Raw genomic sequence first — 18263 nt, 5'->3', positions numbered from 1 at the left:
AGATAATCTGCAGAAGAAGGACGAATGTGAAGAGACGTTGAAACTATTTAAAGAGGTTGCCAGCTTACAGGTAAACATGTTGAGCCACGTTAAACATTATTACTTGACCAATCAGTGCATTTGTCCCTCCTTAAAGTTTTCTGCACAGCGGCTCACGCCTGTAATCCCAGCACTTTGGGATGCTGAGGCAGGTGGATCATGAGGTCAGGATCGAGACTATCCTGACTAACATGATGAAACCCCGTCTCTACTGATATTACAAAAAATTAACTGGGTGTGGTGGCACATGCCTGTAGTCTCAGCTATTTGGGAGGCTGAGGCATGAGAATCACTTGAACCTGGGGGGGCGGAGGTTGCAGTGAGCCAAGATCACACCACCGCACTCCAGCCTGGGTGACAGAGCGAGAGTCGGTCTCAAAAAAAAAGTTTTCTCCACTAGCCTTAGGGACTGGAGATACTGGCTTTTCTTTGCTCTCTCTCTTTATCTCTCTCACAGCAGTTGTGTTGAGATATAATTTACTTACCATACAATTAATCCATTTAAAGTATACAATTCAATGATTTTTTTTGTATGTTGCTTTATTATTATTATTAATTATTATATTTTTTGAGACAGAGTCTTGCTCTGTTGCCCATGTTGGAATGCAGTGGCACCATCTTGGCTCACTGTAGCTTCTGGCTCCTGGGTTCAAGAGATTCTCATGCCTCAGCCTTCCAAGTAGCTGAGACTCGAGGTCCATGCTACCATACCTAGCTAATTTTTATATTTTTAGTAGAGATGGGGTTTTGCCATGTTGGCCAGGCTGGTCTCAGACTTCTGGCCTCAAGCAGTCCTCCCACCTCAGCCTCCCAAAATGCTGGGATTATAGGCATGAGCCACCATGCCCAGATGCATTATTAATTTTTAATTGTGGTAAAATACATATAACAAAATTTTTCATGTTAAGAATTATTTTGTTTGAAATTCAGTGGTGTTATTTACATTTTCAGTGTTATGCAGCCATCACCTCTATTTTTTCTTTCTTTCTTTTTTTTTTTTAAATATATATTTTATTGTACTTTAGATTCTGGGGTGAATATGCAGGATTGTGGCATAGGTACATACATGGCAATGTGGTTTGCTGCCTCCATCCCGTCACCTATATCTGGCATTTCTCCCCATGTTATCCCTCCCCAACTCCCTACCCACCACTGTCCCTCCTCTAGTCCCCTTCAACAGACCCCAGTGTGTGTGTGTGTGATGCTCCCCTCCCTGTGTCCATGTGTTCTCATTGTTCAACACCTGCCTATGAGTGAGAACATGTAATCTTTGATTTTCTGTTCTTGTGTCAGTTTGCTGAGAATGATGGTTTCCAGATTCATCCATGTCCCTACAAAGGACACAAACTCATCATTTTTTATGGCTGCATACTATCCCATGGTGTATATGTGTCACATTTTCATTGTCCAGTCTATCATCGATGGGCCTTTGGGTTGGTTCCAAGTCTTTGCTATTGTAAACAGCGCCACAGTGAACATACATGTGCATGTATCGTTATAATAGAATGATTTATAATTCTTTGGATATATACCCAGTACTGAGATTGCTGGGTCAAATGGAAATTCTATTTCTAGGTCCTTGAGGAATTGCCACACTGTCTTCCACAATGCAAATTGAATTAATTTACACTCCTACCAACAGTGTAAAAGTGTTCCTATTTCTCCACATCCTCTCCAGCATGTTGTCTCCAGATTTTTTAATGATCGCTATTCTAACTGGCGTGAGATGGTATCTCAATGTGGTTTTGATTTGCATTTCTCTAATGACCAGTGATGAGCATTTTTTCATATGTTTATTGGCTTCATGTGTGTCTTCTTTTGAAAAGTGTCTGTTCATATCCTTCATCCACTTTTGAATGGTTTGTTTTTTTCTTGTATGTCTGTTTTCTTTGTAGATTCTGGTTATTAGCCGTTTGTCAGAAGGGTAGATTGTAAAGTTTTTTCCCCTTTCTGTTGGTTGCCAGTTCACTCTAATGATTGTTTCTTTTGCTGTGCAGAAGCTCTGGAGTTTAATTACCATTTGTCTATTTTGGCTTTTGTTGCCAACGCTTTTGGTGTTTTAGTCAGGAAGTCCTTGCCTATGCCTATGTCCTGAATGGTTTTGCCTAGGTTTTCTTCTAGTGTTTTTATGGTGTTAGATCTTATGTTTAAGTCTTTAATCCATCTGGTGTTAATTTTAGTGTAAGGTGTCGGGAAGGGGTCCTGTTTCTGCTTTCTGCACATGGCTAGCCAGTTTTCCCAAAACCATTTATTAAACAGGGAATCCTTTCCCCATTGCTTGTTTTTGTCAGGTTTGTCAAAGATGAGATGGTTGTGGATGTGTGGCATTGCCTCCGAGGCCTCTCTGTCTACTTTTTCATCACCCTAAGCAGAAACTCTGTAGCCATGAAACAGTAACTCCCCTTTCCTCTCTTCCCCCAGCCCCTGGTTATCTCTACTTTCTGTTACTGTGAATTTGCTTATTCTAGCTATTTCATGCAAGTGGAATCATGCAATTAAGAGTGTAAAGGAGTCTTATGATCTAAAAATTTGAGACCTGCTATATTAGATAATAGCTTTCTCTGTGAAAAGCATCTGGAGGCCAGCTGTGGTGGCTCACCCCTGTAATCCCAGCACTTTGGGAGGCCGAGGTGGGTGGATCACAAGGTCAGGAGATCAAGACTATCCTGGCCAACATGGCGAAACCCTGTCTCTACTAAAAATACAAAAATTCACTGGTGTTGCGCGTGTCTTTAGTCCCAGCTACTCGGAAGGCTGAGGCAGGAGAATCTCTTGAACCCCGGGAAGCAGAGGTTGCAGTGACCCGATATTACGCCACTGCACTCCAGCCTTGCGACAGAGCAAGTGTCCGCCTCAAAAGAAAAAAATAGAAAAGCATCCGGAGAGTGATCATCGGTTAACTTCTTTGTGTTTTTATTAAGTTTGAAGGTTAGAGGTATTTTAAGGCAGTACTTTTGATCAAGGCAAAGTCATGCGCATATATCATGCTCTTGTGTATCATGCTGGGTTTCGTGCATATCTGTAGTCTTTACGCGAAGCTTGGAGATGGCCATTGTCTTCATTTTGAAAAATGTGCAGAACCTAAAGCTCAGCAAGCTGCGTAACTTGTCCAAGGTCTTACTGTTGATCCCTGGAGGCATATTCAGGCAATTTGGCTTTAATACCATTGCTTATTCTAATTAATTTTTTTAAAAATTTGAGACAGGGTCTCACTCTGTTGCCCAAGCTGGAGTGCAGTGACATGATCCTAACTCACTGTAACCTTGAGCTCCTGGGTGCAAGCGATCCTCCTACCTTAGCCTGCAGAGTAGCTGGGATTACAGGCACTGACTACCACTCCTGGATAATTCTTTTTTCTTTTCTTTTCTCTTTTCTTTTCCTTTCCTTTCCTTTTTTTTCTTTTCCTTCCTTCCTTCCTTCTTCCTTTCTTTTTTTCTTTCTTCTTCTTCTTCTTCTTCTTCTTTTTTTTTTTTTTAATGAAACAGGGCATCACTGTGTCACCCAGGCTGGAATGCGGTGGCATAATCATGGTTCACTGCAGCCTCAACCTCCTGGGCTCAAGGGATCCTCCCACCTCAGCCTCCCAAGAAAGTGGGATTACATGCCCATGCTACCACACCCAGCTAATGTTTTTGATTTTTTGCAGAGACAAGATTTGGCTCTGTTGCCCAGATTGGTCTCCAACTCCTGGGCTCAAGCAATCCTCTTATCTCAGCCTCCTAAAGTGCTGGGATTACAGGCGTGAGCCACTGCACCTCATGTCTTGCTTATTCTGTTTTATTACCATCTCACTAGCATTAAACAGTTAAAATAAGATTTTTTAAAATTAAAAAAAAAAAAAACATACCCTGTAAAATTCAAAATCTGTTGACTCTACACAGATTCTGCATTACTTTGCAAGATGCACATTGAGAAATCCCTTAAAAAGAAGATGTGGAATCACTCATATTTTGTTTATTTTTGTTTGTTAGTTTTTCCTTTTTTTTTCTTTAATTTTTGAGACGGGATCTTGCTACATTGCCCAGGTCTCGAACTTCTGAGCTCAAGCAATCTCCCCACCTTAGCCTCCTGAGTAGCTGAGATTTTAAGTGTGAGCCCCTGTGCTGTCAGTTCTGTTTATTTTTGAATAGATTAAACATGCATATGATATGTAATTCAAGGCCAGGCGTGGTGGCTCACACCTGTGATCCAAGCACTTTGGAGGCCAAGGCGGGCAGATCACCTGAGGTCGGGAGTTCAAGACCAGCCTGACCAACATGGTGAAACCCTGTCTTTAAATAAATAAATAAGTAAATAAATGATATGTAATTCAAAAAGTTTAAAAGAAAAATGGTTAATATGATAAATTTTGTTATTTATGTTTTATCACAATAACAAATAAGTGAGGTATGGTGTCTCATGCCTGTGATTCTAGCTACTTGGACGCTGAGGCAGGAGGGTCACTTGAACCCAGGGATTCGAGACCAGTCTCCTACTCTGACACTCCAGGTGTCCAGTTTCCCACAATGGATGAAGCCACTGTACCGTTTCTTATATGTCGTTCCAGGGATATTCTCTGGCTATCCAAACACAGACATGTGTATGTTTTCTAATAGAGGTTGCTGTGCAACTACCATGGCATACGTTTACCTATGTAACAAAGCTGCACATCCTGCACATGTAACCTTGAACTTAAAACAGAAGTTTAAGAAAAATATTATTATTTTTTGAGACAGAGTTTTACTCTTTTACCCAGTCTGGTGTGCATTGGCATGGTCTTGGCTCACCGCAACCTCCGCCTCCTGGGTTCAAGCAATTCTTCTGCCTCAGCCTCCTGAGTAGCTGGGATTACAGGCATGCGACACCACGCCTGGCTAATTTTGTATTTTTAGTGGAGACGGGGTTTCTCCATTTTGGTCAGGCTGATCTTGAACTCTCAACCTCAGGTGATCCGCCCTCCTCAGCCTCCCAAAGTGTTGAGATTACAGGAGTGAGCCGCCTTGCCCAGCTATTTTTTTTTTAAGGAGGTTGCTGTGACATAGCATGAAAAGTCTTCAGAAACTTGTTTAATAAATAGTAGTGGGTTCTCATTTTTGCTTCTATAGACAGTATTTCTGTATGATGCAGCCTCTTTAGAGAAAGGTCAGTACTATTTTTGGGGAGGAAAACGTTGGTTTGAAATTGTTATCACATCTTTTTTTGTTTGTTTGTTTTTTGAGATGGAGTTTTGCTCTTGTTGCCCAGGCTGGAGTGCAATGGCACAATCTTGGCTCACTGCAACCTCCGCCTCCCAGGTTCAAGCGATTCTCCTGTCTTAGCCTCCTGAGTAGCTGTGATTACAAGAGCCCACAACCATGCCTGGCTAATTTTTGTTGTTGTTGTTTTGTTTTGAGACACAGTCTTGCTCTGTTGCCCACACTGGAGTGCCGTGGTGGGATCTCAGCTCACTGCAACTTCCGCCTCCCAGGTTCAAGCAATTCTGCTTCAGCTCCTGCGTAGCTGGGATTGCAGGCACGTACCACCACGCCCAGCTAATTTTTTCTGTATTTAGTAGAGATGGGGTTTCGCCATGTTGGCCAGGCTCACTTCAAACTCCTTATCTCGGCTGATCTGCTCATCTTAGCCTCCCAAAGTGCTGGGATTCCAGGCATGAGCCACCATACCTGTCCTCATGTGTCTTATTAATATTGATTCTACCATAGGTTTTGTTATGCAGCCACCAAAAATAATACTTATGATGTCTATAAAATGACAGGGAAAAGAGGAGATTACATGTTGTTAACTGGAAAAGTTAATATATGCAATTATACAGTATAGCCATAAAATGGCTAATGAAAGGATTGTCCCCAAAATGGTCAATGCTTATTAGGTTAAACTGGTCCAGTGAGGTGACAAGGCATAGTTTCATACCCCAGGAGACAGTTGCCATGTCTGGGGACATTTTTGATAGTCTTAACTGGTGTGCGGAGGGTGCTGCTGTCATCTAGTGGGTTGAGGCAGGGATGTTGCTAAACCTTCTGCAAGGTATAGGATAGTCTCCTCCAACAGGGAGTTAATCCAGCCAAAGCCTTGCCAAGATAGAGAAACCCTGCTCGAAAGTACAGCATCAAAGCAAAGAGTCTGACACATGCCCACTACCTCTTGCTGTTCTTCCTCTGGCTTCAGTGGGATTTTTTGTAGTGGCACAGAGAAATAAATTATAGGTCTAGAGTTAGCTATAGATAAGAGCAAAGCTGAGTTCTTCAAGCCTCTAGAGTAGAATCACCCAAACCTAATATTTAATCTCTTCCTCTTTCTATTGAGGACTTTCCCACAACGAATAACTATCTGACCAAAAAAGAGTAGTCCTGAAACTGAGAAACCCTGGGTTAAAGTGATATTTCCTTATTTTCCAAACTTTTAATAATATTTTGTAACTAGACAAATAAAGTCTTCATTTTTAATCTATGAGGGAGCAGTCTTTGAGGGAGAGGTATAAAGAGAGTTTTAGGCTGGGCGTGCTGGCTCATGCCATAATCCCAGCACTTTGGGAGGCTGAGGCAGGCAGATCGCTTGAGGTCAGGAGTTCGAGATTAGTTTAGCCAACATGGTGAAACCCATCTCTACTGAAAATACAAAAAATTAGCTGGGTGTGGGGGCATGCGCCTATAATCCCAGCTACTCGGGAGGCTGAAGCAAGAGAATTGCTTAAGGAGGCAGAGGTTGCAGTGAGCTGAGACTGCACGATTGCACTCCAGCGTGGGTGAAGAGTGAGACTCCATCTCGAAAAAAAAAAAGAGTTTTAAAAAATAATGACCCAGTCATAAAAAGAATGAAGTCATGTCCTGGCTAGGCACAGTGGCTCACGCGTGTAATCCCAGCCCTTTGGGAGGTTGAAATGGGCAAATCACGAGGTCAAGAGATCGAGACCATCCTGGCCAATATGGTGAAACTCCATCTATGCTAAAAATACAAAAATTAGCTGGGCTTAGTGGCATGTGCCTGTAATCCCAGCTACTGAGGCAGGACAGTCACTTTAATCTGGGAGGAGTAAGTTTCGGTGAGCCAGGATCATGCCTTTGCACTCCAGCCTGGGTGACAGAATGAGACTCCATCTAAAAAACAAACAAGAATGAAATCCTGTCCTTTGCAGCAACATAGATGCTGCTAGAGGCCATTATCCTAAGTGAATTAACAAAGGAACAGAAAATCAAATAGCACACGTTCTCATTTGTAAGTGGGAGCTAAGCACTGGCAACTCATGGACATAAAGAGCAAAAATAGAAACTAAGATAGGCCAGGTGCGGTAGCTCACACCTGTAATCACAGCACTTTGGGGAGGATGAGACTGGAGGACCACTTGAGCTCAGGCGTTTGAGATGAGCCTAGGCAACATAGTGAGACCTCGTCTCTACTAAAAATAACAAAAATTAGCTGGGTGTGGTGATGCGTGCCTGTAGTCCCAGCTACTTGTGGGGCCGAAGTGAAAGGATCATGTGAGACTGGGAGGTAGAGGGTGTAGGAGCTGTGTTTGTATCACTGCATTCCAGCCTGGGCAACAAAGTGAAATCCTGCCTTAAAAATGAAAGAATGAATGAATAGATGAAAACAACTGGGAACTCTACTGGGCAGAGGTGGGATGGGGAGGAGGGCAGAGGTTGAAAAACTACCCATCAGGCGCTATGCTGGGTGATGAGATCAGTGGTACCCCAAGCCTCAGTGTCACACAATATACCCAGGTCACAAACCTAGACATGTACCCCTCAATCTAAAATAAAAGTTGAAATTATAGAGCTGGGTGCAGTGGCTCATGCCTGTAATCCCAGCACTTTGGGAGGCCGAGGCGGGTGGATCACCTGAGGTCAGGAGTTTGAGACCAACCTGGCCAACATGGCGAAATCCTGTTTCTACGAAAAATAAAATAAGCCGTCATGGTGGCACGAGACTAATCCCAGCTATTCGGGAGGCCGAGGCAGGAGAATCGCTTGAACCTGGGAGGCAGGGGTTGCAGTGAAACGAGATTGCACCATTGCACTCCAGTTTAGGCAACAAGAGCGAAACTACGTCTCAAAAAAAAAAAAAAAAAAAAAGTTGAAATTATAAAAAAGAAAAAACTAATAAAAATGATTATTTTAAACAATAGATTAAACAGACTTAGGACTTTGTCTTGCTTACCTTTATTACAGGAGAACTTTGAGGTCTTTCTTTCATTTGAAGATTATAGCAATAGTTCCCTGGTAGCAGATCTCCGTGAGCAATACATTAAAGTTCATGAAGTTGCACAGGCGAAACATAAACCCAGGAACACCCCAGAGCCCATAGCTGCTGAGATGAGGAACCCAAGCATGGAATCAAAGCTACACAGACAGGCGCTGGCCCTGCAGATGTCCGAACAAGAGCTGGAGGCAGAGCTGACCCTGAGAGCTTTAAAAGACGGGAACATCAAAACAGCACTGAAAAAATGCAGGTGACAATCCAGATCCCTGAACTGCATAGCTTCTCTGAAAGTAAAAATTGTGGCTAGGCGCGGTGACTCATGCCTGTAATCCCAGCACTTTGATAGGCCCAGGTGGGTGGATCTCTTGAGATCAGGAGTTCTAGACCAGCATGGACTAGAACAACATGGTGAAACCCCATCTACTAAAAATACAAAAATTAGCTGGGTGTGCTGGCAGGCACCTGTAATCCCAGCTACTTGGGAGGCTCAGGCATGAGAATCGCTTGGATCTGGGAGGCAGAGGTTGCAGTGAGCTGAGATCGTACCACTGCACTCCAGCCTGGGCAAGAGCGAGTGAGACTCAGTTTCAAAAAAAACAGATTGGGCGCAGTGGCTCACACCTGTAACCCCAGCACTTTGGGAGTCTAAGACAGGAGGATTACTTAAGCCCAGGAGTTTGAGACCAGCCTGAGCAACATAGTGAGAACTCATCTCTACCAAAAAAATTTAAAAATTAGCCGAGTATGGTGGCACACACCTGTAGTTTCAGCTATTTTGGAGTCTGAAGTGAGAAGATTGCTTGACCCTGGAGGCTCTAGTGAGCCATGATTGCGCCACTAAACTCCTGCATAGGCGGTAGGGCTGGACCCTGTCTCAGAAAAAAAAGAAAAGACAAGAAAAACTACACTGTAAACCTCAAAAACATTTAAAAGACAATTTATGCACTTTGGGAGGCCGAGGCGGGTGGATCACGAGGTCGAGAGATCAAGACCATCCTGGTCAACATGGTGAAACCCCGTCTCTACCAAAAATACAAAAAATTAGCTGGGCATGGTGGTGCGTGCCTGTAATCCCAGCTACTCAGGAGGCTGAGGCAGGAGAATTGCCTGACCCCAGGAGGCAGAGGTTGCGGTGAGCCGAGATCGCGCCATTGCACTCTAGCCTGGGTAACAAGGGCGAAACTCCGTTTCAAAAAAAAAAAAAAAGACAATTTATGTGTTGATGGTGGTGGTGATGTATTAAACCAAGAAAGGCACGTGTTTACTTTCAATGTGAGCATTCTAACTACGAATACTTTCTTTCTTCCAAAGAGACTTGTTTAAGTATCACTGCAATGCTGACACTGGGAAATTGCTGCTTCTGACGTGTCAGAAGCTTTGTCAGATGTTGGCTGATAATGTCCCAGTGACGGTGCCTGTGGGACAGAACCTTCCTTCCATGATACACGATCTAGCATGCCAAGCTGCCACCATTTGCAGTCCAGGTGACAAGATTTATAATATACATAGTTGCATGCTCCCTGGTTCATGTCGTACTTGTCTCCCAAATGCTGTCTCTTTACCACTGGACATCACGGTAATCAGTTTAGAGATACCATCTCCATTTTATGAAGGGATGCTTATAATTGATTCTCTTTGAGGATTATTGTTTGAAAGTATTTCAAAATATTAACAATGTCGTTTGTGACTATTGACATTAATCACTTTCATAGGATTATGAAGTTCTTTGCCTCTCATATCTGATTTTATTTTAAAGCCAAGCTCGAGAAAAAGGTTTAACTGACTTTTTAGGGTGGTCAAAGCTATATGGAGACCTTTGTATCTACATTGTGGCCTTCCTTAGAATTTTACATGGTAATTATTAAAAGGTTGTTTTCATTATCCTGAAGACATAGAATATGAGTTTTGTGACTTTTCTCTATTTCAGATTTTTTACTCGATGCTTTAGAATTATGTAAACATACTTTAATGGCTGTAGAGCTTTCCAGACAGTGCCAAATGGATGACTGTGGAATCCTCATGAAGGTAAGTTACTTTTGAGTTTTTTCCCTTAAGCAAATCCCTGGCAACCCATTATGCACCTTTTTTTTTTTTTTTTTTTTTTTTTTTTTTGAGACAGGGTTTTGCTCTGTCACCCAGGCTGGAGTGCAATGGCATAATCAAGACTTAACTGCCCCCTTGAACTGGGCTTAAGCAATCCTCCCACATCAGCCTCCCGAGTAGCTGGGACTAGTTGGATGTGTGCCACCACATCCAACTAGTGTAAAAAAATATTTTTTGTGCAGACAGGGTCTCACCATCTTGCCCATGGTGGTTTTCAATTCCTGAGCTCAAGTGATAACCCCACCTCAGCCTCCCAAAATGCTGGGATAACAGGCATGAGCCAATGCACCTGACCCGTTTTTTATTCATTTGCAAAGTTTATGAAGATACTGAATCCACCTCTTACATTTTCTTAGCCTAGACTAGAAAATAGCATAAAGGTGTGAGGTCACTTCTCTGTTCCAGTCACGTTATTGGCTTTAATTTGCACTATCTTTCAAAACACAGGGCCTCCAACAAGGCCTCCCTTGACATTGTCCTCCTCTTAGAGTTTAACTTAAAATTAAATATTTTTTTGGAGATGGAGTCTCACTTTGTTGCCCAGGCTAGAGTAGAGTTGTGCAATCTTGGCTCACTGCAACCTCCACCACCTGGGTTCAGGCAATTCTCCTGCCTCAGCCTTTCAAGTAGCTGGGATTACAGGCATCCACCACCATGTCGGCTGATTTTTGTTATTTTTAGTAGAGATGGGGTTTCACCTTCTTGACCAGGCTGGTCTTGAACTCCTGACCTCATGATCCACCACCTCGGCCTCCCAAAGTGCTGGGATTACAGGCGTGAGACACTGTGCCCAGGCTTTAAAATGAAATTTCTATAAGCCATAGACCAGAAGAAACACAGAACGTGGTTGTGTTTGGCCGTCCAAGCTGTTTGGCTCTAGGCCAGATGTGATAGTCTCATGCCTTATAATCCCAGCACTTTGGGAGGCCGAGGTGGAAGGATTATTTGAGCCCAGGAGTTCAAGACCAACCTGGAGAACACAGTGAGACCTCATCTCTATTGTAAGTTTAAAAATTAAAATAAAGTCCAGGTGTGGTGGTTCATGCCTATAATCTTAGCACTTTGGGAGGCTGAGGTGGTGGGTGGATTACTTAAGGTTGGGAGTTTAAGACCAGCCTGGCCAACATGGTACAACTCAGTCTCTTCTAAAAATACAAACACTAGCCAGGTGTGGTGTCGTGCGCCTGTAATCTAAGCTTCTTGGGAGGCTGAGGCAGGAGAATTGCTTGAACCCTGGGGGCAGATGTTGCAGTGAGCCAAGATTGTACCACTGCACTCAGCCTGGGTGACAGAGCGAGACTCCGTGTCAAAAAACACAACATAAGGGCATGAGGCCACTTCTCCGTTCCAGTCACTTTATTGGCTTTAATTTGCACTCTCAAAACATTAGGCCTTCAATAAGGCCGAGATTGTCCCATTGCACTCCAGCCTGGGCCATGGAGTGAGACTCTGACTCAAAAATAAATAAATTAAACTAAAGTAAAATGTTTGGCTCTCATAGATCTGATTCTGGATTCGGCTTGCTGAAGATGGTTACTTGTGTTGTGCAGCAAACTGACTTCTCTCTTTTTTGTATGATTTGGCACCTAGGCTTCTTTGGGGACACACAAAGATCCATATAAAGAGTGGTCTTACAGTGACTTCTTCAGTGAAGATGGAATTGTTCTTGAGTCACAGATGGTGCTGCCGGTTATTTATGAACTGATTTCATCTCTTGTGCCTCTAGCTGGTAAATCTTATTTGTGTCATTATTTTCTATGTATTTCTGCCTTATGTAAATTTAAACTGTAGAGGTTTGGAACTAGAACTACACGTAGTAATGTGGGTGAATCTTAGAGGCATAATGTGGAGCAAAAGACCCAGATGCAAAAGAATAAGTACTATATGATGTCATTTGTACCAAGTACAAACAGAGGCTAGGACTAAGCTGGTGCTGTCTGAAGTCAGGGCAGTGATTACCCTTAAGGGTGGGAAAGGGGAAGGAGCGGGTAGCTGGGAAGTTGACCGTGTTGTTTCTTGTTCTTTTTTTGTTGTTTTTTTGGGAACAGAGTCCTGCTCTGTCACTCAGGCTGGAGTGCAGTAGAGTGATCTCAGCTCACTGCAACCTCCACCTCCTGGGTTCAAGCGATTCTCATGCCTCGGCCTCCCAAGTAGCTGGGATTATAGTCTTATGCCACCATGCATGGCTAATTTTATATTTTTAGTAGAGATGGGGTTTCACCATGTTGGCTAGACCGGTCTCAAACTCCTGACCTCAAGTGATCTGCCCGCCTTGGCCTTCCAAAGTGCTGAGATTACAGGCATGAGCCACTATACCCGGCTGATGTTCTGTTTCTTGATGTGGATGCTGCTCCTTCAGTTTATGGACATTTATCCGGTTATACACTTAGCTGTGCATTTTACTGTATGTATTTATTTATTTTTAAAGCAGCAGTTTCCTTTAGAACTTTTTTATAATAGTGGGCCTGGCATAGTGGCTCATGCCTGTAATCCCAGCACTTTGGGAGGCCGAGGCAGGTGAATCATGAGGTCAGGAGTTTGAGACCAGCCTGGCCATTATGGTGAAACCCCATCTCTACTTATAAAAATTAGCCAGGCGTCGTGGCATGCACCTGTAGTTCAAGCTACTCTGGCGGCTGAGGCAGCAGAATTGCTTGAACCTGGGAGGCAGAGGTTGCAGTGAGCCTAGATTGAACCACTGCATTCCAACCTGGGTGACAGAGCAAGACTCTGTCTCCAAAAAAAAAAAAAAAAAAAAAAAAGAATGTTTTTATAGTGAAATATTTACACATCTATGAGTGTATGTGCTGTATGAGAGTTATTTTATTTAGTGTTAGTTGTATACATTTAAGGGATCCAAGTGCTATTTTGTTATGTGGATATATTATATAATGATGAAGTCTGGGCTTTTAGTGTGGCCATCGATTTACTGTTATTTAACTTATTTGTATCTTTTGTAGAAAGCAAGAGATACCCCTTGGAGTCTACCAGTTTGCCATACTGCTCCATTAATGAAGGTATTTGACATCAGAAATGTATCACATTCTATTAAGGTTTCTTTCTTTCTTTTTCTTTTTTTTTTTTTTTGAGACAGAGTCTCTCTCTGTTGCCTAGGCTGTAGTGCAGTGGCACGATCTCTGCTCACTACAACCTCCACCTCTCAGGTTCAAGCAATTCTCCTGCCTCAGCCTCCTAAGTAGCTGGGATTACAGGCTTGTGCCACCACGCGTGGCTAGTTTTTTTGTGTTTTTACTAGAGACAGGGTTTCACCATGTTGGCCAGCCTGTTCTCAAACTCCTGTCCTCGAGTGATCCACCCACCTTGGCCTCCCAAAGTGCTGTGATTACAGGCATGAGCCACCACAGCTGGACTCAAGATTTCTTAATAGAAAGAAATGGTGGTGTACACCTGTAGTCCTGGTTACTTGGGAGGCTGAGGTGGGAGAAACTCTTGAGCCCAGGAGTTCAAGGCTGCTGTGAGTTATGATGGCACTACTATATTCCAGCCTGGGCAACAGAAGAAGACCCTGTCTCTAAAAAAACAAAATCCCATAGTAGTAGAAATTTCTTTGAATTCTAAATATGAACGTGATTTAATATCATTAATGTAATTGTTTAGTTATTTTTATATTATTCATGTAAAAGTTCAGTAGATTATGTGATTTGGCTTAATAGTGTTAACGTCTATGAATTTGTTTACAAATTTTTATCTTTCAAAAGGAGAAATGGTTTTTCTTCAGCTAAAGATATGAACATCTCAATTAAAATAGTCAAGTTACAATCAAAGTATCTCATTAGCTAGCTAGTGGACTTAGTTTCTGGTTTAACTCAAGCCTTATATTAGCTTCTCATTAACCAATTTTGAGAACAAACTCCATGACTTATCTGTATTGAAGAAATAGGCTGTCTCTGAAAACAGTTTTCAGTAATATGATCTTTCTTTGTTTAAAAAATCTAAATATTAAAATCCTTTATCACTGCAGGAGATGGGCTTGTTTTACCTGTTTTAAATTCGATCACTGCCCTGCTTCAAAATCTTCAGGAATCTAGCCAGTGGGAGCTGGCCCTAAAATTTGTGGTTGTTTCATTTGGTACCTGTCTTCAGCACTCTGTGTCAAACTTCATGAATGCCAGTTTGAGTGAAAAGGTATAGCTTCAAGAACAAATACTTTGACTTTGGGTGAATATAGATGTAAAAGCCCTAACAAAGGAATTTGGAGTCCACGTTTTCCTTTTGTCTTTGTAGCAAAGAAATTGATAATTCATCAGATTTAAGAACGTTTGTTGAGCATCTACTAAGATTCCAGTGTGTAAAGAAAGTGCCTGTACACATTTTCATACTCATTCTCTTTTTTCTTTTCTTTTTTTTCTTTTTTGAGACTAAGCTTCTCTCTTTTTGCCCAGGCTGGAGTTCGATGGCAGGATCTTGGCCCACCACAACCCCCGCTTCTTGGGTTCAAGCGATTCTCTTGTCTCAGCCTCCCGAGTAGCTGGGATTAGGCATGCACCACCATGCCCAGCTGTTTTTGTATTTTTAGTAGAGATGGGGTTTATCGATGTTGGTCAGGCTGGTTTCGAACTCCTGATCTCAGGTGATCCACCTGCCTCAGCCTTCCACAGGAGTGTGCCACTGTGCCCGTCTCATACTCATTCTTTACCACAGCCCTGAGAGTTTCCATTCTACAAATGTGGAAACTCAGATTCAGGGAGGTGAAATAAGTTACCCAGAGTTTTATATTGTAGTGGTAAGTCTTCACACTCCAAGCTCAGTGCAGTTTCTACTGTACCACATTTGGTCAGAATATCTGTGTGTTGTTCGTTTAGTTATCACCTAAATGGCCAAGTTATCATAATTACATCTGAGAGCGTCATTGACAAGCTTCTAGAAGACAGACTAACTGTGGATAACTGTTTTAGCTGGGCCTCAGAGGGAGTTGTCTTCATTTCTACTACTCCGTTGATATGTATTAAATGCTGGTTCTTTTTAAATGAACTGTATTGAAGTATAGCTTTCAAAATTAAAATACACATGTTTTAAGTGTATCAACCAATATTCACCTTGTCACCAACACCACAATGAAGACTTAGGGGTATTTTTAAATACTTCCTTTTTCCTCTCTCCAGTCAGTCCCCCACCCCCAGACACAGCTTTCTATCACTATAGGTTAAATGCTCATACTTTTTGGATATAATGATGAATTTTCAAAGTTCCTTAATATTTGAAAAAGTTTTCAGAATAATACATAGAACTAGATCTAAATATTTTTTTGTTCTTTTTTAAAAGTTATTTGGAGAGACTACATTTGTTAAATCAAGGCATATTGTTACAGAATTGAAAGAAAAAGCTGTTATATTTATCAGGAAAAATGCTACAACACTACTGCACAAAGTAAGTATTTGTTCTTAGTAAAAAAAAAAAATTTTTTTTTACCTTTTACCTCAGTTAGCTGACATATGATCCAATAGTTTATGATTCAGTACAGTAGTATTTTATTATTCAAAACTTAAACTGTGTTATAGCTAATAGTGTTGTTTTTTTTTATTGTGGTAATTGACATTCTGTAGAGATTTTATGAAATAGTAGTCAGTCTTTTCTGCTGTTGTCTCTTGATTTTAGTTACTTCTATTTGTATTTGTTTATTTTTCAGAGATGAGTATTTTTTCTGTCAGCCAGGCTGGAGTGCAGTAGTACAATCATAGCTTGCCACAGCCTTGAACTTCTCGGCTCAAGCTATCCTCCTGTCTTAGCCTCCCAAGTCACTGGGATTACAGGCATGAATAACTGTGCCACACTCTGTAGTTATTTTTTTTTTTTTTTTGAGACTGAGTCTTGCTCTGCCACCAGGCTGGAGTACAGTGGTACAATCTCAGCTTATTGGAACCTCCGCCTCCTGGGAAATGATCCTCCCACCTCAGTCTCCCAGGTAACTGGGATTACAGGTGCCCACCACCACGCCCAGCTAATTTTTTAAATTTTTAGCAGAGACAGGGTTTCACATGTTAGCCAGGATGGTCTTGATCTCCTGACCTCGTGATCCGTCTGCCTCAATCTCCCAAAGTGCTGGGATTACAGGCGTGAGCCACCGCGCCCGGCCACGTGGTTATTTATTTTATAGATTAAAGCATTCCAATGATCCTATTATTTCTATTTCAGAAATCCTAATTTTCCATTACCCTTTATTTTTTAAAAGATTCGAATAGACTTTCGGTGAAAAACTGGTTGCATTAGGCATTTAATTTTCATTTGTCAGATTACTTTTTTAAAAAAATGTTGGTTTTCTTGGAGACAAGGTCTGACTTTTTCACCCAGGCTGTAGTGCAGAGTTGCCATCATAGCTTACTGCAGCTTCAAACTTATGGGCTCAAGCAACCCTCCCGCCTCAGCCTCTGAGTGTCTGGCACTGCTGGTGCGCCACCATGCCTGGGTAACTTTTAAATATTTTGGGAGAGACAGGTCTTACTACGTTGCCCAGGCTGGTCTTGGACTCTTGGCCTCAAGCAATCCTTCCACCTTGGCCTCCTAAAATGTTGAAAGTACAGGCATGATAGTATGCCCAGCCCCCAAAATTTTTAATTTGGAGATAATTTTAAAGTTTCAGGAAAATTTTAGCAGTAGTACAAAGATCTCTGGTATACCCTTTATTGCTTTATCATTCACTGGCATGCTCTATTTTTCTATTTATTTATAAAATCATTTTACATTTTGTATATACTTTTTCTATTTGTAAATAAGTTACATACATTATGGCTCTTTACCCCTAGACAACATTTTAGTGCCCTATAGAATTTGTAGTTTCTTTTCTTACTCTTCGGATAGTGATAAAGGACATTAAACTTAAGCGAACACATTAGAACTATGTTACTGTAACTTTTCATGAAACACTTGTTCTTCTGTAGTGTTTGTAATTCAATTTAATGATAAACCTTGAGACACTTAATTTTAAAAGTTTTTAAAATTATAAATTAAAATTCTTCCTCTTTGTGTTTCTGCCCTTTGTGAACAAAGTTAATTCTGTTTAGATTATGAAGAGTTTGCTTCTTTTGCTGCTTTCTTCCTGTAGGTATTTAATTGTCGCTTGGTAGATCTTGACCTGGCGTTGGGTTACTGCACTCTCTTACCTCAAAAAGATGTGTTTGAAAATCTCTGGAAGCTCATAGATAAAGCATGGCAGAATTACGACAAAATCTTGGTATGCCTAAGGAAGCACACCTTCAATTCTTGAAGTATTCAAGATTTGGGGGGGGAGAAATGAAGTTGGCTTTGCCACTTGGTCTTAAAGATTTAGTAGAAGAAATGTTGAGCTAACTCGTGATTTCTACCAACTTCTCCTTGATTGGTGACATACTGTTGCCTGTATATGCAAGTTATGAGCATTGTTCAACCCAAAGAATTACAGTTTACTTATTTATTTATTTATTTTCGAGACGGAATCTTGCACTGTCACCCGGGGTGGAGTGCAGTGACATGATCTCAGCCCACTGCAACCTCTGCCTCCCGGGTTCGAGGGATTCTCCTGCCTCAGCCTCCCGAGTAGCTGGGATTACAGGCTCCTGCCGCCATGCCCAGCTATTTTTTTGTATTTTTAGTAGAGATGGGGTTTCACTGTGTTGGCCAGACTGGTCTCAAACTCCTGACCTTGTGATTTGCCCTTCTCAGCCTCCCAAAGTGCCAGGATTACAGGATTCAGCAGTTTTTTAATTTCTTAAAATCTCTTTACAGCCTTAGAATGTCAAATCTTATTCTGGTATATTTGAAACCCCAGACCCACGTATGAATCCGTTCTTTTTTTTTTTTTTTTTGAGACGAAATCTCACACTGTCGCTCAGGCTGTAGTGCAGTGACATAGTCTCTGCTCAGTGCAATCTCCTCCTCCTAGGTTCAAGCAATTCTCCTGCCTTAGCCTCCCTAGTAGCTGGGACTACAGGCATGCGCCACTATGCTTAGCA

The 18263-nt window shown here is 41.8% G+C and overlaps 1 protein-coding gene across 4 annotated transcripts in view; it reads left to right on the top strand.

Moving 5' to 3' along the window:
- KNTC1 (kinetochore associated 1) overlaps positions 1-18263 on the top strand; it is a 110514-nt gene that overhangs the window by 50805 nt on the left and 41446 nt on the right. For all 4 annotated transcript variants that reach the window (XM_074402113.1, XM_074402112.1, XM_074402110.1 and 1 more), the window contains 9 exons: positions 3-70; positions 8184-8464; positions 9526-9698; positions 10142-10239; positions 11908-12046; positions 13278-13334; positions 14300-14463; positions 15601-15705; positions 17378-17506. In XM_074402113.1, the coding sequence (XP_074258214.1) occupies positions 3-70; positions 8184-8464; positions 9526-9698; positions 10142-10239; positions 11908-12046; positions 13278-13334; positions 14300-14463; positions 15601-15705; positions 17378-17506 (1214 nt within the window). The remainder of the gene's footprint in view (positions 1-2; positions 71-8183; positions 8465-9525; positions 9699-10141; positions 10240-11907; positions 12047-13277; positions 13335-14299; positions 14464-15600; positions 15706-17377; positions 17507-18263) is intronic.

This window comes from Saimiri boliviensis, chromosome 7 (assembly GCF_048565385.1).
Source record: "Saimiri boliviensis isolate mSaiBol1 chromosome 7, mSaiBol1.pri, whole genome shotgun sequence".
Taxonomy (NCBI): domain Eukaryota; kingdom Metazoa; phylum Chordata; class Mammalia; order Primates; family Cebidae; genus Saimiri; species Saimiri boliviensis.
This window is presented reverse-complemented; position numbering and strand designations above follow the sequence as displayed.